Raw genomic sequence first — 27,889 nt, forward strand, 5'->3', positions numbered from 1 at the left:
CATATCATTCCAGAAAAACATTACACTTGAATTACCAACATTATAATAAAGCTTTTCTGTTCTGATTCAGTGACTCTGCCCATAGGTCTTCCCTATCTTAATGCTTCTTCCTTGCTCTATCAGAATATTTTGAACTGTAAAGTTTAGTTTATGTGTCAGTCTGATTTCTCAGTAACATTGTAAACTTCTTATGATGTAAAGGGATTATGTCTTAATTATCTTTGGATTTATTCTCATGACATTTATTTTCACGCCTGTTCCATGGCATTACTCAGAAGTCAAGTATTACCAGTAAATTTTCCACCACTGAAAGTCATAGGAAAGCCTGATGCGCCTCCAGCAAAATCACTCATCATTAGAGCAACGTTCCTTGGTAGCCTTCCACCATTTGGTCTGGTGCAGTCCACAGTATTCAGGATTTTATGACCTGTGGAAAAATTAAGTGGCATGAGTCTCCAGGTGAAATCTTGAACTCTAGAATGTAAATTCATAAGTCAGTGAAGTATTCCATGAACAATTTACATAATCTGACTCACTTGATTATAGAGACATTGCTTATATCCAAGGAAAAAGAGAGTAAGATATAAAAGCCTATAGTCTTCATTAGCATGCTTTTGAACTTTCAAGTGAATAAATTCATCCTGTTTGATTTGGTGGGTTCTGGATGTCCTATGAGGACAACTTTTCTGAGTCCAAAAAAGAGCAAGGGAGAGAGTAATAGAATCAACACACACCTATCAACCTAATTCAATCTTCAAAGATTGTAAGGTCACCTTCTCACATGAAAGGGAATGGTATATAATTACATCACATCCTAATACTCTAAGATGAAAGAAAGACATTTACTCAATAAAGGTGCTTTTAAATAAATCACTATAGGTAAAATATTGATTATCTGTTAAGTTATAAAAAACGTTTTGTGCCTACATAAACTACTGGAAGGTGGTTTCTGGAAAGATTATCATTATGATATCCCACTTTTCTAAAACAAGGATAGAGATATATCCTAGGCACATAGGATGAAATGTAAGATAGCTGATGTTATTCTTCTTAAGGAATATTTTTATTTTTCATGGTTTATAGAGATCTGAAGTACCTTTATACTCCACAATAATGCAAGTATCTATCTCAGGATGTACACCATCCATTAAGATCATGAATCGAAGATTTTTGTCCACCTGGAATGTAACAGTAAAATCAGTAATTCTGTATGTCAGTTTGGATTTTTACTCACTATTTTAGAAAGTTGTCAACTCTTCTAGAAAGAGAGCCCCTTTATTTGAAACTGTATTTATTATCCTGTATTATAGGGTTTACCATTGCTAGGTGGAAAGAACACTTTCCTGTATCTCAAATAAAGGTTTTGTTCACACAGTCCTTTAAACAGATTTTAAAAAGACTAATACTTAAAGCAATGACGTCAGCTGAAGCTGGAGAGATAGTCCAGTGGTAAGGGAATTATTTTACATGCTGTTGACTTGGGTGCTCCAGCTTTGTATGTGATACCCTAAGCCCCATCAGGAGTGGTCCCTGAGCACAACCAAGTGTGACCAAACCTCCACACTAATTCAAGCCAGAAAGTGTAATTGAAAGTCAGAGTAGAGGGGGCTGGAGCAATAGCACAGCTGGTAGGGTGTTTACCTTGCACGCGGCTGACCCAGGTTCAATCCCTGGCATCCCATATGGTTCCCCAAGCACTGCCAAGAGTAATTACAGAGTGCAAAGCCAGGAGTAACCTCTGTGTATAGCTGGGTATGACCCAAAAAGGAAAAAAATGAGAAGAACCCAGATCTCTTACCTGTTGCCATACTCCAAAAGGCACTACTCTGATATTAGTCAACTGGACACCACTTTGTTTGAGATTCCAAAATACAGGTCTTTCAGTGTTTCCAACAAAAATGGGAATATCTGGTCTTATCTCAGCAAGCTTCTTCAGTGTGGGGTAACTAGGATTAGAAAGATGAAAAAGTTGAAGATAAAAAAAAAAACACACAAGAGACTATTCTATGCTGACCAAGATGCAAGGAACTGAAAAACCTGACTAATCAGAATTCAAAAGAAGTGTTCATGCTGACTGTAAAGTTGAAGGGCATTTCCTACAAGTTTCCCCCATTTTTTAGGACAAAAAAATCCTGACTTTTGTATTAATTCTGTGCAAATTCTACTTTCTGTATTGACGCTTCTTTGAGTAAGGTTTTGGTAGATGAAGATATCCATGATCTTCAATTTTTACCTCCCATTCCACATGTAGTAGCTCCCACTAAGAAAACCTGGGCCATAAGATAAGGGTTCTGCACCATTGGAAGCAGTTTTTCAACCTTTCGTAGGTGACAACCACACTTTGCTATTTACCAATCAAGCTAGTATTGGAATTTAATGTAGAGGGAAGCTACATTCAACATCTGTAGTAATCCTGATTCAGTGTGCTGTGACTCAGGTATTTTTGAATACTTCCATTCATTCATTAAGTCAACTTTCATTTATTGAGCTTTCACCACACAGAAAAATTGTATAGCACTGTGGGTTGTAGTAGGAAGAGGAATATATTAGATTTTAAACATGATAGGTAGTCTGAAAGACATGATGCTTTTACTATGTTATTATTATTATCATCATCATCATCATCATCAACAACAACAACACCCTCCCCTGAGTACTTTTTTTTTTTTTTGCTTTTTTGGGTCACACCCAGCAGTGCTCAGGGGTTATTCCTGGCTCTGCACTCAGGAATTACTCCTGGCTGTGCTTGGGGGACCATATATGACTCTGGGGATTGAACCCAGGTCAGTCGCATGCAAGGCAAACGCCCTACCCGCTGTGCTATCGCTCCAGCCCCTCCCCTGAGTACTTTTTAAATGAGGAAATATATTTAGAAATACACAACTAATACATAGTAAATTAGTATTCAGATTCAGGTTTTGTTCCAGAGCTTCATATATTAGAAAATAATACCAACTTTGATGAATGTACTATTTAGTACAAAAAACAAACTTGTAGGCCGCAATGTAGCTCAGTGATAGAGTACTTGCCTTGCATATGTGAGACCCTGGGTTCAATCCCTGGCACTGCTAAAGAAAAAAGGAAGGAAGGAAGAAAAGTAATCATATTTCTACAGAGTATAGTATTAGTGAAACTGATGAATCATAAGAAAATTATAAGAACAAAATCTGTATATAATAGTTATTAACAATGCTGTCCAAATAAGCATATTTTAGGGATATAAATTATTAAGTGTTCTTTTCCATATGGCTTTATCGTCTGGGTCCAGCACATTTCAACTTTAAAGGACTTCGGGAGTTAGAATAAGTTACAATAAATGGCTATTTGTGATTTTAAATTTTTTGTTTTGGGGTCACATCCAGTGGTGTTCAGGGTTTATTCCTGGCTCTCTGCTCAGGGATCACTTCTGGTGAGGCTTGGGGGACCATATGGTACCCTGGATGGAACCCACGTCAGTCACATGCAAGGCAAGCACACTGACTGCTGTAAATTCAGACCCTGTGATTTTTTGAATGACTGATGATGCTTACTGACCTCCACTAATAATATATCTTAGACTATAGTTTCAGGGATCATTTTTATAGTTTGTTACTAGAGACATTTCTCTGGTGATGGAGAACACCCAGAACCACAAGGAGGGCCTGAGCATCCTCTCCTGAGCATGAAGCTGGTTCTAGATGTTGCTTTTGCATCTGTCTTTTCCCATTGGTAGTTGTTCTCTCTTTCCTTGGAAGAGTGAGAGGGAGATGATACCGTTTAAGTGCTTCCAGGGAGAGAAAGTCTTAGAATCACTATGTATAACCAAGACCCCACTTTTCGGACTAAAAACTATTCTCTACAGTACACCGGTCCTCCCCCCTCAGGAATTAAGAAGGTTTTATTTGGTAAATAAAGGCCTGTCACATGAGGAGTGAGGGAAATGGAATTATGTAAAATAGTTGACTAAGTGACAGTCAAGAAATAAGGACTTAACCTTTTAAAATTAAAAAAAGAAGGGTCTGTTGAGGAAATATATCCCAAAAGCTATACACTTTAGTAACTTTTAGTAATAAACTTCACTATATAGCACATGACCAATGTGGAAGGAAAACCATAATTGAGAAATTGGTATTTTAACACCTGACAACTTTATCCACACAAACCCATGAAATTCATTTTCCAGATAGTGGTTGGGAACTCACCATATTAAGTGACAATGTGCATGATGCTAATTTAATTATCCCATTAGGACTTGTAACTATATGTCTATAAATCAACACAATTATGTGGCATTCCTCTCTTTTTTACAACTACAGATAACTACTACACATGTTACTGTTATTTCACAATGTATGAACACAAGCTATCCTGATCCTAAAGCCATGCAAATTAGTTCCAGGACCTTGTGTTGTAAAAGAAATCTTTTGATTTGCGGACCGTGTGGCTGCAAAGCAACACATTATAAGACACTTTACCCATTTTCCATAATTACCACACCATGTTTGATTGGGTTCAGATAGTAGGTAACAAATTTAGTGAATATATATATATATATATATATATATATATATATATATATATTCCTCTCAGAGAGCCCAGTAGGCTACTGAGAGTGGCCCGCCTGCATGGACAGAGCCTGGCAAGCTCCCCATGGCGTGTTTGATGTGCCAAAAGCAGTAACTATAATAGGTCTCATTCCCCTAACCCTGAAAGAGCCTCCAATCATTGAGAAAGATGAGTAAGGAGAAACTGCTAAAATCTCAAATGGAGACGTTACTGGCGCCCACTTGAGTAAATCGAGAAACAATGATACAGTGATACAGTGATCACCCTCAGGCAGAGTCTCCTGCGCCCACACCTGGCTGCCCTCACTGGGGCTCCTTGGATGGGGGCGGGTTGTTTCCCTCCCCGCCCTGAGCAGAGCCCTGGGAGCTGAAGACCTCTGGCACCCAGCCACAGCCATGCTTAAGATCACTCTCCACACGCCTCATGCATGAAGGAACCCGCAGAGGAACCCAGGTGTTCGGGACCCGGGGCTGAGATCGCCAAGCCTGCTTTGATCGGGACTGGGCCTCCTCCACCCAGATCCCCTATCTTCCAGTAGGTAGACAGTTACACCCACCAACTGTCCCTGGCCGCTATGTAATCCCATCCATGGCCAAGATCCTGAGACTATAACACCAAGCTCCTGGAAGCTAGTCTAGTTCAAGCTTATTGTCTAGTTCTCACTCAGAGAACCCGGCAGGTCACCACGAGTATCCTGCCTACACGTCAGGGTCTGGCAAGCTCCTCGTGGTGTATTCGATATGCCAAAACCCAGTAACAATGATGGGTCTCATTCCCCCAATCCTGAAAGAGCATCCAATGTGGTACTTGCTAAAATCTCAGAGCTAAGACAAATGGAGACGTTACTGGTGCCTGCTCGAGGAAATCGATGAATAACGGAATGACAGTGATACATGGATACCTCGGTGAGTTGTGATAAATATGTACTTGTAGTGGAGGTAATCTGTTGCTAAAACAGTTAATTACTTGAGACTTTAAACAGCTCCCTTTAGAAAATAAATTAGAATATATTCATGCCTTAGAAGTCCCACATGCTCTGGAATAGAATATCTAAGAGCCAGTCAACCAGCAAACAACCTATTGTCCCTAATCTCGGACATTTTAATTAAAAGCCTGCATCTTTATTTTAGAGGATTACATGGGTTGGGAAGGAAGGGAAGTTCATATGGCCATCATAGACCTTTCTGTCTCTTTCTAATGACAACTGAGCATGAATGATACAAACATAGAAATCAGGAAGAACTAACTTGACCCTTAACTAAACCAAGAGGTGGGGAATCTGACCTCCTTCTTCTGTTAGCAGTTCATGACCTATATGATTTTTAAACATGAAAATACTTTTTCTTTCCATTTTGGATTAGGGAAGTTTCACTTCCAATCATCAGTATCCTCTTTCTCAGGCTTAATAAAATCTGGTGTGAATTTGATTGCAGTGTGAAATCGGCAGTTGTTGAGTCACAGAAGCCTGCTGCTGCAATCTAACAACACTTTTGGCGTTTATGAGGAGAAAACAAGACAGAAGTGCCTTCTGACACTTAAAAATTATGTGATTGGGGCTGGAGCAATAGCACAGCAGGTAGGGCATTTGCCTTGCATGCGGCCGAACCGGGTTCGATTCCCAGTATCCCATAAGGTCCCCTGAGCACCTCCAGGATTAATTCCTGTGTCTATGAGCCAGGAGTAACCTCTGTGCATCATTGGGTGTGACCCAAAAAGAAAAAAAATGTGATATTCACATTATGGTCCACAAATAAGGTTTTATTGGAGCAACTGAGGCTCCTTTGGGACAGTCTGTAGCTGTTTTTTTTTTATCCATTTATTTGTCATCAGTTCTGCTTAAGGTTAATTTGCCTTGTGTAGCTGTATTTTTGCTGCAGCAACAGAGCTGAGTGGCCATGATATGACTAGATAACTTATAGAACATAAAATACTGATACCCTGACCCTTTATAGAAATCGTTGAATATATGCCCAACCATGGGATCAACCTAAATATCCATTGATGGGTGATTGAATAAAGCATCTGTGGTGTAGATATTCAAGAGGATTCTACTTTCCCATTTAAAGAGATGAAATTATGCCCTTTAGCACGAAAGAATGAGGCTGAGCTGAGTACATGAAGTAAAATCAGCAAGCGAAAGACAATTACTGGATGTTTTTCCTCATATGTAGAATATAAATAATGGAAGCAAATGAATGAAGAGAATGCGTTCCTGGAATTCTTTGTGTTTGCGGGGGTGGGAGTAGGGAAAGAGGAGTGGGAGGAAGAGAGGGGTCTTTTTGGGGGGGTGGGATGGAAATGAAACTTCTGTGGTGGTGCAATGAATCAGGAATGCAGATAGGCCCCTGAACTTCAAAGGTATTATAAACCAGTGATAAATCAACATTAAAAGAGCGCTGGAGAGACAGTATAGCACATACGGCCTTTGCCTTATACACAGATGACCTGGGTTCAGTCCCCAGCCTTGCATGTGATCCCTCAAGCACTGTCAGGAGTGATCCCAGAGCAGAGCTTGGTGCGGTCCCAAACTCTCTTTCCCCTAAAAAAGAGAAAATATGTACTGATTCTTGCTATAAACATTGAATTGAAAAAGAAAGATGATTCTAAAGATCCTTAAATCTAAACTTCAACACAGTCGTCTGAGGGTGGGAGTGACAGGTAGGTGGGTTAATAACCCCATAACCTCTGGGGGGTGGGGAAATATATATATATATAACATATATAAACATTATCACAACAGAAGTGATAATGTTTATATACATAAACATATATATCGAATATGCCACGGATAGTTTGCCAGGCCCTGCCATGCGGGCGGGATACTCTCGGTAGCTTGCCAGGCTCTCTGAGAGGGATAGAGGCTTTTGGGGCGGCCTCTAATCACCCTTGTAGGTGTTCCCAAGGTTCAAACCATATTTGAACCCTATCAAATATGGTGCGTCAATCCTGGAAGATGGGTATTAAGTGTCTTATGATGTGTCGCGCGGCCGCTTTACGGTCCAGAAAGCATCCTGGAGTGTGACGGTGGCTGGGTAGTGGAGGTAGTGGAGGTCTGCCTGTGAGGTATTTATCTGGTACCGGTAGGGTGGGTCTTCTGTGTGTAATTCAATCCCTGGGTTCTACGGTGGTTGGTGGAAGCAGACAGAGCAGGGTAGGGTGGGGCTCCTGGTTTTAATCCCTTCGTCACCTGTGGTTGATGGGAGCAGGCAGAGGATCTCTGTCCCCGGGTCCATTGAGCCTGGAGCCCATGGTCTCAGAGTTCCATTTATCTTGTTCTGTGGGGCTTCATTCATGTGTGAGTCTCAGCCCGAGCTTCCGGAGAGCATCCTGGAGCATGACGGCAGCTGGGTAGTGGAGGTATGCCAAAACCAATAAATACAATGGGTCTCATTCCTCTGACCATGAAGGAGCCACCAATATGGCAGCGTTGAGAAGGATGTGGAAGAAGAGGCTGATAAAATCTCAAGGCCGAACTAGGCTGCCAAAATGAAGAAAGACAAAAATGACTGTCTGTACTTTCAATGCACATATGTTGGCATCAGATGCATCCACCAAGGACCTGATGATATAGGCGTGAAAGATCAAGTATGACATCATTGGTCTGATCGAGATGAGAAGGCATCAATCACATCATGCCGTTTTCAACACTGGAGAAGAATTGTTCCTCGGAACATGCAATAAAAGAGGTGTCTGAGGCGTCGGTGTCCTTGTCAACACAAACTTGGCCATGAGCATTGATTCATTCGAATGCCTAACAACCCAAATCGGATGTTTACATTTGAATAGATGTGGCTCACTGCCGGCAGTTTCTATCTTCGTTGTCCACACACCAACATCCAATTATGATGAAGGAGAAATTGAGAAGTTCTACATGGAGCTGGAGAAGTTCTATAAAGAAGACCACACCTTCTACAAGATCATTGTGGGTGATTTTAATGCCAAGATAGGACCAAGAAGATCAGCCGAAGAACTCCACATTGGGACCCATAGCCTAGAGTATAACGAAAAAGGTGAGAGACTGAGTTCATCATGTCGACCAAGACCATCCATGGTAACTCACAGTTCCAGAAGGCCGAATCTAAATGTTGGACATGGGAGTCTCCCGGTAGACGGTTCCACAACGAAATTGACCACATCATATTCAGTCGACGGCTTTGCCTGACCAATGTCACTGTTGTCCCAAAATTCCAAACGAGATCAGACCACCATCTCCTTCGTGTAAAATTCTACTTCACAGAGCAGGGAGAAAGAGCTGCAAAGTTTAAGAAGAGAACTCCCAGAACGACCACCAACTGGATGCTCTTTGGCACTATTGAGGCAACATGGGAAGATGCCATCATTGACAACATTGACAAGGAATACTATCAACTGGTTCAGCTCCTCCATGATTGTGCGAGGAATGCCAAGGGAGAGATAGCCACACAAAAAAAGCCTGTCTTTGAAAACTCTTGAGCTTATTCACCAACGTGGCTTGGCGCATGTCTCAGGCAACCACAAGCAAATGTCTGAGCTTGCAAAGCAGTGCAGAGAAGTGATAAAGGAAGACCTCAAAGAGAGAAGAGCAGCAGTGTTGATAGATGCGGCAGAAGCTGGGAAAAGCATTTGCAATGCCTGCCTGTCCTTCACCAACTACAAGACCAAGATGACTGCCCTCTGACATCCTGATGGATCTATCGCATCTTCCAGAAGGGCAATGAAGAAGATTATCCATGACTTCTACTCATATCTCTTTGATAGCCACATCCACCTGCCCACATACCAAATTCCGCAGGATGGATATGTTGTTCCCAACATTCTCCCTTCCGAAATCTGACACGCTATTTAGTTGGTAAAGAAACTAACAGCACCTGGCCCAGACAAGGTCAGACCTGAACACCTGAAGAACCTGCCATCAGTACTCATCAATACACTGGCTCGGCTCTTCACACACTACCTGTCTGAATGCAAGGTTCTGTCCCAATGGAAAATCAGCAGGACTGTACTACTGCACAAGAAGGGGGACATCCACGACATTGGCAACTATCGCCCGATCTGCCTGTTGTCTTCCGTCTACAAGCTGTTCACTCAAGTCATCCTGAATAGGGTTGGCAGAACACTAGATGAAGGACAACCATGCGAGCAAGCTGGGTTCCACAAAGGATTTAGTATGATTGACCATATCCACATGATAACCAAGCTCACTGAGGTTTCTCAGGAGTTCAAGATGCCGCTCTAACATTCATTGATTTAAAGAAGGTCTTTGATTCTGTTGAGACGGAAGCAGTTATCGAAGCTTAAGCCAATCAGCGCATTCAAACTCAGTACGTCAGTATCCTCCGTGAGCTGTATTGCGGATTCACTACCAGGATCTCACCATTCTATAAAGAAGCGATCATCGATGTCAAGAGAGGGGTTCAGCAGGGTGATACCATTTCACCAAAACTCTTCAGTTCCACCCTCGAGAACGTCATGCAACAACTGGAATGGGAAGGTATGGGAGTGAAGATAGATGGTCAGCAACTACACCACCTCCGCTTTGCTGATGACATCATTCTAATAACACCAAACATTAGCCAAGCAGCACAAATGCTGGTTGACTACGACCGTGAGTGTAGAAAGGTCAGACTACAGCTGAATCTCACGAAGACAGTGTTTATGAGAAACAGTCTTGTTCCTGATCTTCCATTCACTCAACGGAATGACTATCTCCAAATGCAACAGCTATGTGTACCTAGCTCGAGAAGTCAACGTGATGAATGACCTGGCACCTGAGTTGTGCAGGAGGAAAAGAATGGCTTGGAACTCCTTCAAGAGTGTTGAAGAAATAGCTAAGAGGACAAAGAACCTCTGGCTCCGGACACATCTGTTTGATTCCACTGTTCTTCCTGCATTAACATATGCCTCAGAGACCTGGGCCTTACGAAAACAGGATGAGAACGCTATTTGGATCTCCCAAAAAGGAATCAAAAGAACTGTGCTTGGAGTATCACGTTTCAGTCAAATGAGAGAAAGAATTCAGAGTTCCAACCTTAATCGACAGTCAAGAATCAGGGACACAGTCTCATTTGCCAAGATGTCGAAAATCAGATGGGCTGGACACGTAATGAGATTTGGAGATGACCTCTGGACTAGAGCCATTACTGACTGGCTGCCCACCTACGAGATGGTCAGATTTCTTCGTCAAGACCCTGAATGATCAGTTTGAGGCTCTTCATGTTCCTAGAACGAGCAGACGCTATTGGGCTACACTAGCACGCGACAGGGACAAATGGAGACATTACTGGTGCCCGCTCGAGCAAATCGATGCGTAACGTGATGTCAAGTGATCAAGTGAGATATATATATGTAATATATATATATATATATCATCACTCACAGTAAATCCTGCCTTCAGTAATGACACTTTCTATACTCCACTTCTTTTTTACCGAATGTAACCTGCCCACACGGCAGAGTCTGGCAAACTCCCCGTGGCGTACCCAATATGCCAAATACCAGTAACAATGATGGGTCTCATTCTACTAACTCTGAAAGAGCCTTGAATATGGCACTTTTTTAAATCTCAGGTCTAGGACAAAGGCGACGTTACTGGTGCCTGCTCGAGGCAATCGACGAACAACAGGATGATCGTGATTGTGATATATCATCACAGCAGACGTGAGCAGGGAAGGCACTTCCTGCTGCCTTACTTTCTACTGTTAGCATGTTCTTCTGAATTAAGTGCTGGGCCATTTTTACCTCAGGTGGTCTGAGTGCATGTGACTGATGTAAATGAGGTCAGCTTGGCACAGTCTCTCCAGCCAATCAAATGGAGGCTCATGTAGCAACCACCATCCCCGGGCAAAAGCAGGACCAATTAACCAAGGGTCAAACACCATCTTTTTGTCTCCTAGCTTGAGGTCCATGCAGGCGTGAGTGAGATATGTTACCTGTTGGAAAAGAGTAAGATTCAGATGATCACAGCATTATGGTCCAGTAATGATGAACAGAAGGGTTTGGGCTGGATGGCTGACAAGTCTTATTGGAGATGTCTCCTCCAGGAGATCCAGTTCAAGGAAAACTCAGCAGAAGCCTTTCTACAAAAACACAACCCCAGCCTAGGTCACTATTTTAGTAAAATAGGAAATCTCATGGTAGGTTTCTAGGTGCCAAACCAGTTTCCCTAGTTTTATTCTATTTAAAATCATTCCCAATTACTTATTTACAGCTATTATACAGCTGTTATTACAAATAAACTGCAGATTATCTTTTGTGATTGGTGTTTCAAAGCATGGTTTATAAGGAATAGGAATTAGCAGGCATCTGGGGAGGTCAGAGTGATCTAAATGACTATCCTGATTGGATTTGGGTGAGTGGGTAGAGATAGCCACACAACCTGCTAAATACGCATGTCAAACTTTTTAAAATAAATTATTTTGCCCACCCTCTCCAGATATCAAGATCCTTGAAAATAGCTCTAATAGTGATTAAAAGACTGGGATAGACTAGAGCAGTTTCTCAGCTTTTTTGGACCATGATCCTCCTCTAATCTTGTTTCCTCCTTGTATTCTCTGCCACACCCCCACCCCGGTCCTACCAGTTGGATCCCTAATCTCATGTGATGGGCCCTCCATTTATATATTTTCATCTGTGGCTCCTTGGAATATCCCAGGTTCCACAGGGAGGGGCTGGGGGCAAGGAGATGTGGCTCCTGGATGAGAAATACTGGATTAGAGAATTTCAAAGTAATGCCATATTGCCTCCCAATGGCCGGGCATATATGCAGGGGTTAAAGGAATATGCCAAAATTCAGACAAAAGAAGGTGACAGAAACTCCAGTGGGGCAGCCCACAAAGGCGGGAATCAATTGATTTTACCATTCCTGAGAACTTCCTGTTTGTTCCCCCAAAAGGTACTTCAAAAAAAGTGCTTGTTTTTGTATCTTTCCAAAATATCCCAGGAAAAAATTTTTTGTTTGTTTGCCTCTCCAAACTGCCAGTGATTTTCCTCCAGAGGAAATACTTTTCCAAGGCTAAAAATACTTACAAGATATTTCTAAAAAGATCTGAAGAATGTGTAGAAATGCATCCATTTTATCTAAGTCATCTGGGATTGCCTCGAGCAGGCTTCAGTAATGTCTATTTGTCCTAGCCCTGAGATTTTTTTTTTAAAATGCCATATTCAAGGCTCTTTCAGGATTAGGAGAATGAGACCCATCATTGTAACTGGTATTTGGCATATTGGGTACGCCACGGGGAGTTTGCCAGACTCTGCCATGTGGGCAGGTAATATTTGGTAACCTGCCAGGTAACCACTCTCCACACGCATGAAGGTACCGGCAGAGGAACAAAGGCATGCGGGTCCCGGGGCTGAGATCTCCAAGCCTGCTCGGATCGGGGCTGAGTATCCTCCACCCAGATCTTCCATCTTCCAGTAGGCAGGGGTCACACCCACCATCTGACCCCCAGCGCCGTGTAATCCCATCAACAGCCAAGACCCAGAGATTATAAAACCCAGCTCACGGCCATGTGAGATCTTGTTATCTTTCTAAGTCATCTGGGATCATTTCTGAACTTCCTCCAGCAGTCTTAACATGACTCACTTGGAAACATTTCAAAATTTTGTTTTGTTTTGTTTTGGATTATTGCTTTTTCCCGGGTAATTTTCTTTACAGTTTCTGCCAAATTTTGTGGGTGACTCAAAATTTTCTCAAGATTTTCTAGCAACCTTATGTCCCAACTAGCCCCTCAAAGAGTCGTCAAGGTTATTCCTGGGTGTTAGTCTTGGGGTGTTACACTAATAAAAATTAAAAAGAAAGAAAGGAAAGAAAGAAAAAACGTTATACTCCCCCCCAAAAAAAAGAGTCGTCAAGGTTATAGAGGATGTAAATATCTACATAGATGGACATCTTAGATACATTTCAGATACATGAGAGAGGGATTTTCAGCAAATGGACATCTTAGTTTCATTTGTGTTCTTAAAACTAAGTAATTTCTTACCTGCACTTCCCCAAAAGCTAAATCCTCAGGAGATTTGGGGTCTGAATCCCAGGGATCAGGAGGATTCAGTTCTACGAGCAAGAGTCCATCCTCTTGATCCATTTCAATAACTAGAACCAAAGTAAAACAAATCTGGATTAAAAACGATAACTTTGAATTTTTTATTTGGAGGAAGGGTTCCAGAGATTAAACCCAGTGCCTCATACATGCAAAGCACATACTGCATCATGAAGCTACATACTTGGTCCTCTAAAAAAAAAAAAAGACTGTTAGCATCACTGAAATGAGAATGCATGACACACAGAGGCACACAGAGTATGAAAAATATCTGTGGAAATTCAAACCCAAAGGCAGTCCACTCTTTCTGTGTCAAGCAACAGCATCAAAATGAGTACTTTAAAAAAATGAGTACTTAAAATCAACATTATTGTAGTTCCTCATACTCTAGCACTAAATTGCCCATGAAGTTAACTGAATATCACTGGGAGTGATTCATAAATCTTCCTGAGCACCACTTGAGAGCCCCCCAAAAAAGTACTCCATTTATTCATCCTGAGCACTTTGAGAGCACCCCCAAAGGATCCCATTTCTTCATTTCTTTATTCGTTGTATAGCTAAGGAATTCATAGGGACTTCTCTGTGTCACCTGCACATACACCAACTTCATTACAATGAAAGAATTAGTGACTAGAGACAGTTTAAGGTACAGAAAGGAGTTTATCTGCTTTCTGAATCAAAACTGACCAAATAGGAAGTGATCCTCCAATTGGGCTTTAAAAATGGAAGTTTTTTAGGGCAGGCAGACAAAATATGATAATGTGAAGGAGTCAAAAGTAGGTGAGAAGAGCCAGTCAAAGACACGAAGACACGAAAGAACTTGGTATTCACAGTGTCACTGGGCACTTTTGACTACAGAATAAAAAAGGGCTTGAGCCAGCCAGGACAGACAGGTAGACCAGAACAGGTAATAAGCACCCGTGATACCAAGATTCCTGTTTGGATTTAGCTTGTCACCTTAGGGGTCCATGAAGACTTCGCCAACTACTGGTGGAGGGAAGGGTGTTCAAACATTGTTTAACTGAAATGTAATCACGAAAGTTTGTAAGTCTGTAACTGTATCTCACGGTGATTCATTAAAATGAAATAATAATGATAATAATAATATTTTAAAAAGACTTTACCAACTGTAGCAAACAGCACCGGTGGCCCACACCAAATCCATTCTCTCCTTCCTAGGAGCATCTGAACTTTTGCTTTTCTGGAGCAGTGGTAGACCCATCTAAAGCTTCAAAGATGTCTTAGGCCCCCTTGCAAGTTAGGTGTGGCCAGTAGTGATGCCTCATGGATGGACAGGTTACTAAGAAAATGTGAGCAGAAGTTTACTCTAGGATTTCCAAGAACATTTTTATTTTCCTGACAAAGAGTGGCAAACTCAAGGAACATTGTGCTTCCTCCTTGGCATGCGTTTTCTGTTTCTTGTTGGGATCATGGTCACCATATCTGAGAATCAGGAGCCACTGTGAGACCCTGAGGAAGTATCACTATCAAAGATGAGAGCTCCTAGGAAAACAGAAGGAAGTTGGCCCCTTGAAAAAACATAGAATGACTGATTCGCGTTATAAAGTGCAATGCCTGGCTCTTAATAGGCAAATATTTTTGGAGTTTATTGATGAATGAATTTTCTTAATTTTATATTGCTCAAGACTCGGTGGAGGGGGCAGGGGGTGGGGCTTTTTCAACCAAGGCACTTCCTTGCCCAGGCTTGATGCCTCAAACTGGAAATGGAAGTATGAAATTGTATCAAGATAGACTGAAAATAGAACTTATACTTCATTTTTTATTTTTAGGGTTTGCAAGTTTCATTTTTATTGGACAATTTTCAATAGATAAAACAGGAAAATATATAATTATAGTTTTATTGTAGTAACAGAAGTATAAGATATGTTTCAGCACTATAAGCCAGCATCTTCCTATATTCACCACTGAAAATCCAGTTCTAACCTTTGTGTCGAATGACCCTTGTTCTAAGAATCTAGAAGCATCTTTGTACCAGACAGCATCTAAGCGCCACAACTAACATACTTCCCCAACCATTGTTTTTGTCGAAGCTTATGTACCTGTTCACCGCTTCCCTGGACCACATCCAAGCTCTCCCACATCCTGTGCCTTCTTTCTTTTTTTTTCTCTTTTTTGGCTTTTTTAGTCATACCTGGTGATGCTTAGGGGTCTTCTACCTCTGAATTCAAGAATCACTTATGGCAGTGTCCGGGGGACCATATGGGATGAATCTGAGTTGACCACGTGCAAGGCAAACACTCTACCTGCTGTCCTATCACTCCACCCCCATCCTGTGTCTTCTTAGTGCACTTGACCCTGGGTTTGTTTCTTGTCGTTGGACTAAGCTGTTCTCTGTGCCTTGATAGAGAACCTCCTTTTCTTTACATGGACCAAGAATTTGATTCTTCTCTCCTAATTCTGGAAACTGCTCCCCTCATTCCTTTGTGCTGAAAGATGGCTGTCTTGGGCACTCTCCACTCCAAGCCATCCTTAGGACATAGCTCACGCTGATTTTGACATAGACCACTAACACTAATTGCATGCTAGGGTGTCAGTGTGGTAACAGGAACTAAAACTAGGTTGACCACATCCTAAACATTCCCCTTAACAACTGTATTTAGTATATCCTGCAGATAAATGACAAAGGTGGATGTTGAAATATTAAATGTAATCAATTATTATGAACAACTTTATGAAAATAAGATTTTTTTAATTTAATTTTTTTTGCTTTTTGATTCACACCCAACAGTGCACAGAGGTTACTCCTGACTCTGCACTCAGGAATTACTCTGGCAGTGCTCAGGGGAACATATGGGATGCTGGGGGTCGAACCTGGGTCGGGTGCATACAAAGCAAATGCCCTACCCACTGTACTATAGCTCCAGCCCCTGAAAATAAAATTTAAAAATTAAAAAGAAAGAAACATCAGCATTAGGATTCTGACTCTGCTGCTTATTAGCAGTTTTCTGGGTTTCAGTTTCCTGATCTGTAAAGTAAGGTTACGGTTCATACTTCATAGAGCTGTGGTATTAAATAAAGGAACAGATACTAAAGTGTCTAACACTGTGCTGGATACTCTATGTAGAAATTATAAAATAAATAACAGCATTACTGGGACCAGAGGCATAGTACAGGGGTTAAAGCAAGTGCCTTGCATGTGGCTGACCTCAGTTCAATCCCTGGCACTGCACATTTCTGAGCACCCATCATGTGGCCTGTGTGATCATCTCTGGCACCCCAGGGCCTAAGCAGCACTGCATTCTCAGGCCCTCAAATTGAGCAGCCAGCCTGGGTGACTGCAAATATCTGGGAACGGGTCCAGGGTGTCTCTGAACACACTGTGGGGGGCCCCCAAATAAGTAATCATAGCCTTGGCATAATAATTATCATTTTACCTTCAAGCAATGCAGAGTTAGTAAAAAGAAAGTTTAGCACTAGACAAGCAGGCAAACCCACATGCAAATACCAGTTGGAAAATATAATCGTATTTTGGGGTGAATTCTTAGAAAAATCCTGCACTGTTGTCACAATTCTTTTTAAAATTTACTTAAGAGATTTTCACTGATACTTGGTGATTGCCATACTGTTAATGATGGTTACTCACGCATATAATTTCAATAGCACACCATCACACCCATCACTGAGCTCCCCTCTCTTTCAACTCCCAGTGCCCCTCCCTTTCAGTTCCCAATGCAGTTATGTGGATCAGTTCTCTGGCTGTGTTGCCTTTGACCCTTGGTTGCTACCTTGCTGTCTGATACCACTCTTTTGCCTTTGTTTTTATTTTGGGACTACACCCAGCAGTGCTCAGAGCCTAGTCCTGCTGTGTCCTCAAGGTTGCTCCCAGTAGTACTCAAGGGACCAAACAGTGTCAAGAATTCAATCCAGGCCTCCCACCTGCAAAACATGTGCCATCACACCGAACTATCTCTCCAACTCTGATACTACTCTTCCTACAATGAGAAGCAGAAGAAAGAAAATAAGGTTTTTCTAACTCCTATTACAAATTAAGTTCCATCTGCATGGTACTCACCATGCCCCTTGCTCAAAGATAAATTGAATATGTATGCTGAAAAAGTGTAACTTCCACCTCATCTATAAAGCATGAAAATATAAACAAAGTTAGAAAAATTTTGACCTCACAAACTGATAAACACTGAGTCATCTTAATTCCAACTTAGGCAAGTGATTTTTTTTACCTCTTCCCTTTTTAAAATTTTGTTTTTAATTTTGATTTTAGGACATACCCAGCAGTGCTCAGGGATTATTACTGGAAGTGCTTGGGGAAGCATATACAGTGCCAAAACTGAACTAGGGTCTGCTCTAAGCAGCTTAACCTCTGTATTATCTCTTTGATCTCTTTACTAAACTCTTTAGAGGAAGATTATGAGGGAAAGTATGGTCAAAAACAGAAAAAAGATAATTAAATCCCTGTTACTGTGATAAGTTCAGCCAGAAGGAGGATTCAAATGAAATAAATGCTTTATAGATTCTAAAGAAGGGGGTCCAAATTGGTGGGAAGGGAAGAGTTATATTATAAGTGCTCCAGTGGCAACTGGGTAGTTAAGAATTCCCACTGAGGGCCAGAGAGAGCGCACAGTGGGTAGGGTACTTGCTTTGCAGCCAACTTGAATTCAATCTCCAGCAATTTATATGGCCCTTCAAGGCTGCCAGGAATAATCCCTAAGCCCAGAGTCAGTAGTGAAGCCCTGAGTATTGTGGATGTGGCACAAAAAAAAAAAAAAAAGAACTTCCACTGATCAAAGATACAAAGTAAGAGGCAGAGAAACAGTTAATAAAGGGAGTCAGACACTTGCCTTGCATGCTACCAATCCCAACTTTTATCTCTGGCACCTCATATGGTTCCTCTAGGTATGACCAGTGAGCACAGAGCCAGAAATGTAGCCCCTGAGCACTGCTGGGTGTGGACTTCAACCCCCTTTAATTAAACAAAGACACCAAGTAGTCAAGTGATTAAAAAGTATGATAAAATTCAATATCAAAGGCAGGATTTTCTGGGGCTGGAGTGATAGTGCAGTGGGTAGGGCATTTGCCTTGCATGCCGCAGACCCGGGTTCAATTCTCAGCATCCCATATGGTCCCCTGAGCACCGCCAGGAGTAAGTCCTGAGTGCATGATCCAGGAGTAACCCCTGTGCATCATCAGGTGTGACCCAAAAAGCAAAAATAAAGGGGGGGAAGGATTTTCTAAGTGGAAAATGTGAATAGATACAATTGTAAAATGAAAATATCTAGCACCAAAAGAAATTGGCAAGTAACCTGGAGAGTATTGGCATTATATTTGAGAGGCAAATGCAACAGACATGCTATTTTCTCCTTGAATGAGAAATGTCTGAAAGCCTGGGAATGCTCTATGCTGGTCAAATACGAGAAAAGGCAGATCATACATGAGTTGGTAGGAATGTTACAGAGGAAGCAAGGTGGAGCAGAGTCTGGAGAGCCCCCAAACACTGCTGGGTGTGAACTACCACCCACAAAGGTCAACCACAGTGTCCAGAAATTCACTCTATTCAGGGAATACAAAAACAGTGATTCTGAAAGCTACATGCACACTTATGTTCACTGCATCACTGTGAACACAGCCAAGATCTGTATTTATCCATATGCTCAGCAGCAGATGACTGAGTAAAGAAGTTGTCATAGATATATACGCAATTGAATCAGCTCTGGAGGGAGTGTTGGGGTTAGAGTGATAGTGGAGGGGGTATGGTGCTTGCCTTGCACGTGGCCAACCTGGGTTCCATCCCTGGCATCCCATATGGTACCAAGTCCCACTAGGAGTAATTCCTGAGTGCAGAGCCAGGAGTAAGTCCTGAGCATCACTTGGGTGTGCCAAAGAGAAAGGGAGAGAGAGAGAGAAACCAAGAGAAAGAGAGAGAGACAGAGACAGAATGTCTTGCCATTTGTGATATGAATGGTTCTTTTGGGAATTCTATTAAGTGAAATAAGGCAGAGGAAGAAAAACAAATACCAGATGATCCCACCCATACGTGGCATATAAACAGTCCAAGGGAACAGAAAGAACAGCTAACTCCTTGGATTCCTTTCCTGGAACTAAGCTCGCCACAGAGGCAGGGGAGTGAGAGCCAAGGGCGGAGGGACTGAAGTGGATGTATTCGTACTTTGGTGGCTGGGGCAGTGTGGTCATATGCATTTGAAGTGTGCTCCTGTGCCCCTAAGACATATACATGCTGTACACCAGCATTGCCTCAATAATAAATGACTTCCCTGTGGCTTTTAACGTAATGGTGACAAACCTAATCACCCTGGCTAGAAACCTTTCCCAGGGTGGGGTCCTCCCCACTCCTTCTCTTTCTTAGCCTGAGGTATGAAACCCCAAGTATCAGCAGCTGCCCAGGAATGACAGGTCTGTTCAAAATTGCCCATCCTTCGGATGTTTCCTCACTTGAGTAAAAGCTGAATTACCTGTGTGGGCTCTTGTTGGTCCTGTATCAACCCCACTGCAGCCTCTGTGTTTGTCCTTTCCCTCCCAGACACTGGAATACATCCTCCACGTCACTCTGAGCTCATGATGACATCCACGCTTCATACGGTTATGGGCTGCCTTAGTTGTGCCCACTCTCTCTCTCTCCATTTCTTTTCTTTCCTTTTCTTTTTATTTATTTTGCTTTTTGAGTTACCCCAGGCGATGCCCAGGGGTTACTCTTGGCTCTGCATTCAGGAAATACTCCTGGTGGTACTTGGGGGACCCAATGGGATGCTGGGGATCAAATCCGGGTCTGCCACATGCAAGGCAAACACCCTTCCCACTGTACTGTCGCTCCAGCCCCTCTCTTCCTTTCTTGTCCAAAAGACCAAGACATTCAGAAAAGGCCTGAAACAGCAACAAATTTCTGCATGACCTAGTGTGACACTCATAGCTGTTCTCTTCCTTAAATGCCAGGTCACAGATCACTGTATTCAAACCTTTGCTCTTTCTCCTCCCTGGCAAATAAATTCAGCAGTACCCTTACTGACACATAGGCAGTTCCGGGTAGAAAGGTCGTCTCCTTACTAAATCAACAGGCCGGGCCTGGCGCCAATCTGGAAAGAAGTTGTGGTTCCAGGCATCTTTTGGAGGGTCAAGAGAAAGATAAACTTGTGGGATTGTAGCAAAAAGAAGTTGCAACTCTCCCCTGACAGCCGTCCATTGGGGGTGGGGGTGGGGGTGGGGTGACCTGAAAGGGACAGGAAGTGACATCTCTGACTTCTGATGGGGGAGGGTGGAGCAGATGCTGTGGCTTTGCAAAAGTGACCTGAGTTCTTCATTCTCCTCTCCTCATGTTTACTGAGTTGTATATTTTAAATCTGTTAGTGTAGAATTACTTATGCTATTATTTTTTTCTTTTTGGGTCACACCCGGCGATGCTCAGGGGTTACTCCTGACTCTGCATTCAGGAATTACCCCTGGCAGTGTTTAGGGGACCATATGGGATGCTGGGAATCGAACCCGGGTTGACCATGTGCAGTAAATGTCCTACCTGCTGTGCTATTGCCCCACAACTATTTTGTAAAAATTAGTTTTTACAGTTCAAGCCTGCAAAAAGAGAAAGATACATCACTTTTGGAAAAAAATTATTAACTTAGTGATTTACAATTTTGTGGAATATTTTTCAGATTAGTAGTAATCACCTATATGTGTTTAGGTGTTGCCACCTCACATTTTTTTTAAAAAAAGAGATTTTTCTCGTATGTATAAGATATAAATAAATATATGTATAGGCTATAAATCATAAGAGAACATCAAATTCCCTCAGGCAAAGTCATCTGAGGTTTTGTCTATAGAACTAAGCTTTCCAGGTGGACCCTGGTGGAGGTGTGGTGTTGAACAATGGATGTATAAAAAGTATAACTGACTGGATTATAAACCTCATACTTCAGTTAAAATGGTAAATAAAGAAATGTTAAGAGAAAGTGACTTGAAATTGGTCTCACCAAGACACAAAGGCAAAAATCATCCTGAGAGGTTATTCCTATAAACGGTCACAATAATTTGAACCTGAAAAACAAATCTAAGTAATGCTTAAGGATCACTCCTGGTGGTGCTGGGGGGACCACCCAGAGTGCTGGGATCAAACCCAGGCCAGCCACAGGCAAGGCAGGAAAGTGCCCTGCCTGTGTCCTATCTCTTTGGCTCCATCGTCCCTATTCTGGAGGTACGTGGAGCCCCGCAAGCCCAGCTCTCTTTACAGACAGCCAGTGGTGAAGCTAATTTCTCTCACCACAGGTGCTCTTGCAGATATTTACTTTTCCATGCTTGACTCAAACTGCATGCTGCGTTTACAAATGGCTTTTCCGGTTTGTTTTAGTGTTGGAATTGTTCTCTCATTGTTTTAGTTCTGGTAACAGTAACTCTCAAGACACACTAGAACGTGTCTATGCTCTGTGTGATTTTTCTCTGTCTAAATAAGTGTTACTACAAGTGACTACTTACCACAAGTGACTATAGATAGTGTCATTCATACATAGATAGATAGATAGATAGATAGTCTATACATATCGTCGAGTGACATATATAGCCTAGTGACTATAGATAGTGACTCTATACCATATACCATGAGTGACTAGAGTCTTTGTCACATCAATAACTACTGATATCTTAAAACGTTGTCTTGATATGGAAATGCTGGATCAAATCAAACACATTCTTTGTGTACTTATGGGCACACGTCCTAAGGACTGAACCCAGGGCCACATGTATGCAAGGCAAGTGCTTTACTACTGAGCTACTCCAGTGGCCCTGTATATTTTTCCTTCGTGTGTGTGTGTGTGTCTGTGTGTGTGTGTGTGTGATGGGGGGGAGTGGGGGGGATGTGCACCTGGCTTAGTATGAAGGCCGGAGCATGAGACGCTGCTTTTAGACCTTGTGGTGCTAGGGTTACCCAGGTCACTCCAAGCCTGGCAGTGTTTGGAGGACCATGTGGTGCCAGGGATCAATCCAAGCTTGGCAGCATGCAAGGCCAGTGTCTGAACCCTTGTACTCTCTGTCCCACCCCAGGCCTGTAGTCTTCAGTATGACCAGAAACTCACTGGACAGTTTCAAGCAGGGGACAAACAAAGTGATTGGTATTTTTATCAAGATCAGGCTGGGTGTTAGCAGAATGCACTGAGAAGGCAGAGGTGGTGTTCAGGATTGCACCCAGATGGAGACAGGCAGACGAAGAGGAGGGTATGGGTTCCAGAGGTGTTTGCTTAGGAGAAACATGACTTACCAGTGGTTTGGATGTGGTAGCTTAGGAAAGAGAAGATACAGGGGACCTCCCAGGCTTTGTTCAGTTGAGGAGGCTCAGAGCTCAAGAATGATACCAATGTAAGCAAGGATAAAATCATGCTACATGGAAGGCCCCGGATAGTATTGGACTGCGTGCAGTTACAGGACAGAGCGACACAGAAAGCTCATATACAGGTAGAAAGAAATACCATGGAGGAAAAGTGAATTCAAAGATGGTAGAAACAAAGAACATGAGAACAGGTCTTCAGTAGGAAATAGGCCACATGTGTGGGAGTAGGACAGGGAGGGGACCATGACTATGAGAGAGGGGAGTGTTAAACCAGGAGAAGAAGGTGTCACCAGAAGTGGTAGAGGGGTAGATGTGAAACTCTGTGAGCAGCAGAACAGTAAACCACAGTGCAAAAAAAAATGTGCCCAAGAAGCACTGCTCTTAGAAATAGTCTGGTGAGAAGGAAGTCAGATGGGGTGCAGCTGGGGCTTTGATGGAAGGAAGTGGACACTTGTGAAGGTGTAGGTATTGAAACGCCCTGTTCCTGAAACCCAATCATGAGTAACTTGTTAATTTCACAGTTACTAAATTACAAAGGGAAAGGAAGAAAGTCAACACTGACGGTTTCTTTGACTCATTTAAGTAAAGATGGTAGAGCTGTAGGATTAGCCGTGATCCCTTAGGGAGAGTACAGAGCAAGAGTTTATGAGCAGAGATGTAGCTCAGTGTTAATACTGTCTGAGATCTGGGTTGGGTCCTCAGCATGTATTGGAATTAAGTCCCAAATCATCTTAGCGTTCCAAAATCTAGCATGCAGTTAGTCAGTAAGGTGGACTGAGAGGTCTTTAGTGTGGTCAGAATATAATTGAGGAGAGGAGTATGGCAGCCGGGATAATGCCCACCCCTAATAGTAACATCCTTGTGCCCAGGCACCACAGATAAGTTAGCTTATAAAAAGGGAAATTCAAGGGAGATTGAAGTTCCAGGTGACATTAAGGATGCCAGTCAGCTGACTTTAAAATAAGGAGTGAGAGAGAATTGGTGGCTGTGCTGAGCCTGGTAGGCCAGTCTCTGGGCCCAGATCACCGGAGCCTTCCCAGGATGGCGCTGATGGAAGGCCCAGCACTGACCAACCGAACCTGCTTCCCTTTGCACTCCAATAGCCCAGCTCTATGACCCGTAGCAGAGAAGCCACTGCCCTGATACCAGATCAGCTGCTTATCAGATCCTTAAGACTCAACTGCTGGAATATTCATAATACAGTGCATGGTCCCATAACATGATGGGCAACTAGTACTGACAGCCTGGTAGGGACACATCAGATGGGAACGTTGCCTAAACGCCCTCTAAGCTCGGTCAGTGAAAGCAATAGCACAAAAGACTCAGCTTCCACCTCAGCAGCTCAGCAGATCTGCACACAATAACTTCAGTGACCCATTCTGAGTTATAGGTTGTAATAAGTGCTAAAAAGTAAATTATTGTGTGCTGCCTAGGATCAGCCGGGTGGTGGGTGGGTAACTTGGGACATTGGTGGAGGGAAGGTCACAATGGTGGTGGGATTGGTTTTGGAATATTGAATATCTGAGATGACTGTATTAGGAAACAGTCCTAATTGTGATTCACAATTCTGTGAATCACAGAGCTTAAATAAAGTTTCAAATAGGGGGGAAGAAATAAAAGAGTATCCTGATCGTCTTCGTTGAGCGTAATAGACGAGAAGGCTCTTTGAAAGTGGAAGGGGATACCTCATGATGTCTCACTAATAAAATTTAAAAAAAAAGTGGAAGGGGAGGCAGAAGAGAATCGGGGAGAGAAGGGACAACAGATAAATGGCGAGAGATGCACAGCATGGAAAATGGACCAAGAGAACCTCCTCCCCTTCGCTCTTCGCTGCAGAGCCAAAGATGGGGAGCATGTGTGAGACAGACAACTGGGTTGACAAATTCGTTTGTAAGAACATGGCTTCATTACCACAGTTGCACCAGTATGTAAATGACATGAGATTTATTTCACCAGGTGTGTCCTGCCAAAGCAGGAACAACATAACGCCCAGCTAACTACGTACCTCTCAGTCTCACCAGCACTTCCTCAGTGCACAGACCCTAATCTCCAGCCAACTGAACTACATATTTGGCTCCCAACACATAAAACAGCCTTGGCAATTTCTTCTTTTAACCTTGCCCTTTCATATCTGCTGAACTTCTGTTCTTTCTGAAAGCATTTGACTATTGTGCTTGACTATTGCTTTCTGGAATGCCCCATCTCACATCTCATTTCCCCATCTGAGCTCATATTGTTTTAGGCTTGCAGTAGTCATTCTGAAATAGCATGTCTCATGTACATTTGTGGGAAGTCCCAGCAACTTTTTCTACTGCTAAACTCCGTTTTTAATCAGTTAAAGCAGAAACACATTTTTTCCTGTGGCTAAAACCCCTTCAGACTCATTTCCTTATAGAATTTCTTGAGTAGGAAGAAACAGAAAGTTAGCTTGAAGCCAGCACACTGGGCATAAATCAGAAGTTGGAATTTGAAAGATAATATTTCTGATCCCACATTGGGAAATTCTGTTGTAACTGTTTATAGAATATCACACACTAAACAACTGTTTTGTGTCTTTTTACTAACCACATGCCCAGAGCCACAAGGCTGCAGAATGTTAACTCTAAAAGACTTAGCCAGATATTCCTGGTCTTAGCTGTTCGGACTTATCTTAGCTCTCACTTATGTAGTATCATTTCATTTATACTATATATTTTCTATTTTTAATCTCTTGATACCCAGTATTTATATTATGGCATAGTATAGAAGATAAATATATTTATAATATAGCATTTATATTCAACATATATTTGCTGATCAAATGATTGAAGGGCTCCTTTGGAGAAATTCTCTACTTACAATTTTTAGTGTAATTATCAGTACTTTTTTTTTGTTTGGAGACCGCACCTGGATGTGTTCAGGAGCTGTTGCCAGAGGTTACTCTCCTGGAAGTGCTTGGAGGTCCATGAGGTGTCAGGGATCAAGCCCAGGGCTCAGGCATGCATTGCATTTGTTTCTATCTATCAGGCTATCTCCCTTCCCCCAGAGAAGATTATTTTTAAAACCCCAGTGTCCACTGTTTCTAACGAGAATATATCTAAAGCTTCAAGTGAGACTGGAAACAGGTTGAGGAAAGGAATCCGAATGATGGAGCAGCATACATTGATCACTAATCATGGTATTTACCCAGTTCATCTTGACAGAAGCTGTCAGGAGGGTTGATATACTTCATGGTGCTCACATCTAGCTTCCAGTTGTGCTTGGTGCATTTGACAGACCTGAAGGAAAAATTGTCCTCATGAAATAGTGAGGTGGCGGAGGGAAACTGAGGACATTGGTGGTGGAAAATGTACACTGGTGAAGGAACAAGTGTTGGAACATTGCATGACTGAAACCCAATCATGAATAACTTTGTAACTGTGTACCTCACACAATTCAATAAAAAATAATAATTTTTTTTAAAAAAAGTCATCCTGGGGTCAGAGTTGGCCACATGCATGACAAGTTCCTTCACCCCCTCCTCATTTTTAGTTTTGGGGTTACACCTGGCAATGCTCAAGGGTTACTTCCAGCTCTGCACTTAGGAATTACTCCTGGCCTTACTCAGGGGACCATAGGAGATGCCAGGGAGAAAGGAACCCAATTGGGCACACATAAGGCAAGCACGTTACCAGCTGTACTATCTCTCCAGCCTCCAGATCCTGGTTTGTAACTGAAGAGGGTACTTTAGTTGCTTCACAGCGAGCCCAGTGGAAACAATCAAATTTGGAAGTAGGAACAGGGAGTGGTGGGGTGATCTGGGAATCATTGTGAATTGCATCTGGGAGGATGAGTTCCCCATGGGCAGGAAAGGGAGGAGCATGTGTTTACCAGGTTAAACTGTCACTGGAACTGGTAAAACTAAGACCAGTCACCCCCAGGGTTCTGGATGGAGAGAAAGGACAGTTTATAGCAAAGCAGTCACTAGATGAAGAGGAGGAAGCCAGATACAGAAGTGACTGTCAGTAGCTTCTCTAACCAGAAAAACTCATGACAGGGGTAATAATAACAGTAGTAGAGATGAAGGTTTACATTTATTGATTGTTCTTCCTCTGCCAACATCTCTCTAGGTGCTTTAAATATCTAAAATCACTTAATCCTCTCAGCAAGCCATAAGTGTCACTTTCAAAAGGAAAACACTTTACAAAGGAGAGCACAGAGACCCAGAGAGGTTAAGAACTGTCTGTGAATTTACTTAACTTATTCTGGGGTCTCAGACTTCTAAATCAAGCACTCTCTAAGGAAAGATCCTGAGAAAATATCATGCTCTTGTATATTGGGTTACATCTGAGGGAAGAGGCTTGGGCTACACTCAGCAATGCTCAGGGATTATTCCTGGCTCTGTGCTGAGAAGTGTTCCAGCCCACGAAAGTCCCGGACCCTGCCATATCATCGCCACACAAGTAGTCCTGGGCACAGAGTGCTATAGCACTGCCATATCTGCCATACCCCAAAAAGTCAACACATGAACACATGCACACATTCCCTGCCAAATCGAAGAACTGAAAAAAAGGGTCCCAATAAGGAAGCAAAGAACTCTTGGTACCTTCCATCTAAATCCTCGATGTCTTTTATGAACAGGCCCCCTTGATGTTTGCACAGATTCTTGCATGCTTTCAGCTGGTCTTTATTCTTGTATAAAACATAATCTTTGCCAGTCTTCTTATTTCGAACAAAATTGATACCTTCTTTAAGTTTGGCAACTTCACCAGATGACAGATGCAATAGAATCTCCACGGATTGTTCAATTCTGTGAAAAGACAAACATTTTCAGGGGCAGGAGCAATAGTAAAATGGATAGGGAACTTGTGTTGCATGCTGGTTTCATCCCCAGTGCATTCCTAGGGTCCCCCAAACTCACTGGGAGTGATTCCTGAGCAGAGCCAGGAGTAACCCCTGAGCATCACCAGGTGTGGCCCCAAAATGAAAACAAACAAAAAGACACATATTATGAGAAGAGAAGAGCACTGATGCTAGGTTTTAGAAGAGACTCGTGAAGGGATCTGGAGGT

The 27,889-nt window shown here is 42.4% G+C and overlaps 1 protein-coding gene and 1 non-coding gene across 3 annotated transcripts in view; one reads left to right on the top strand and one right to left on the bottom strand.

Annotated features, from left to right (window-relative positions):
- LOC130040355 (cytidine monophosphate-N-acetylneuraminic acid hydroxylase) overlaps positions 1–27,889 on the bottom strand; it is an 81,817-nt gene that overhangs the window by 24,408 nt on the left and 29,520 nt on the right. For both annotated transcript variants that reach the window (XM_056132405.1, XM_056132404.1), the window contains exons 2-8: positions 27,425–27,628; positions 26,026–26,117; positions 13,503–13,612; positions 11,263–11,453; positions 1,799–1,946; positions 1,097–1,178; positions 290–427 (exon numbers count right to left, since the gene is read on the bottom strand). In XM_056132405.1, the coding sequence (XP_055988380.1) occupies positions 290–427; positions 1,097–1,178; positions 1,799–1,946; positions 11,263–11,453; positions 13,503–13,612; positions 26,026–26,117; positions 27,425–27,628 (965 nt within the window). The remainder of the gene's footprint in view (positions 1–289; positions 428–1,096; positions 1,179–1,798; positions 1,947–11,262; positions 11,454–13,502; positions 13,613–26,025; positions 26,118–27,424; positions 27,629–27,889) is intronic.
- Positions 3,554–3,765, top strand: LOC130040514 (small nucleolar RNA U3). The gene has a single exon (XR_008795000.1). It is a non-coding gene; the product is annotated as a small nucleolar RNA U3 (small nucleolar RNA).

Source organism: Sorex fumeus, unplaced genomic scaffold (assembly GCF_029834395.1).
Source record: "Sorex fumeus unplaced genomic scaffold, SorFum_2.1 ptg000094l, whole genome shotgun sequence".
NCBI classification, from domain to species: Eukaryota; Metazoa; Chordata; class Mammalia; order Eulipotyphla; family Soricidae; genus Sorex; species Sorex fumeus.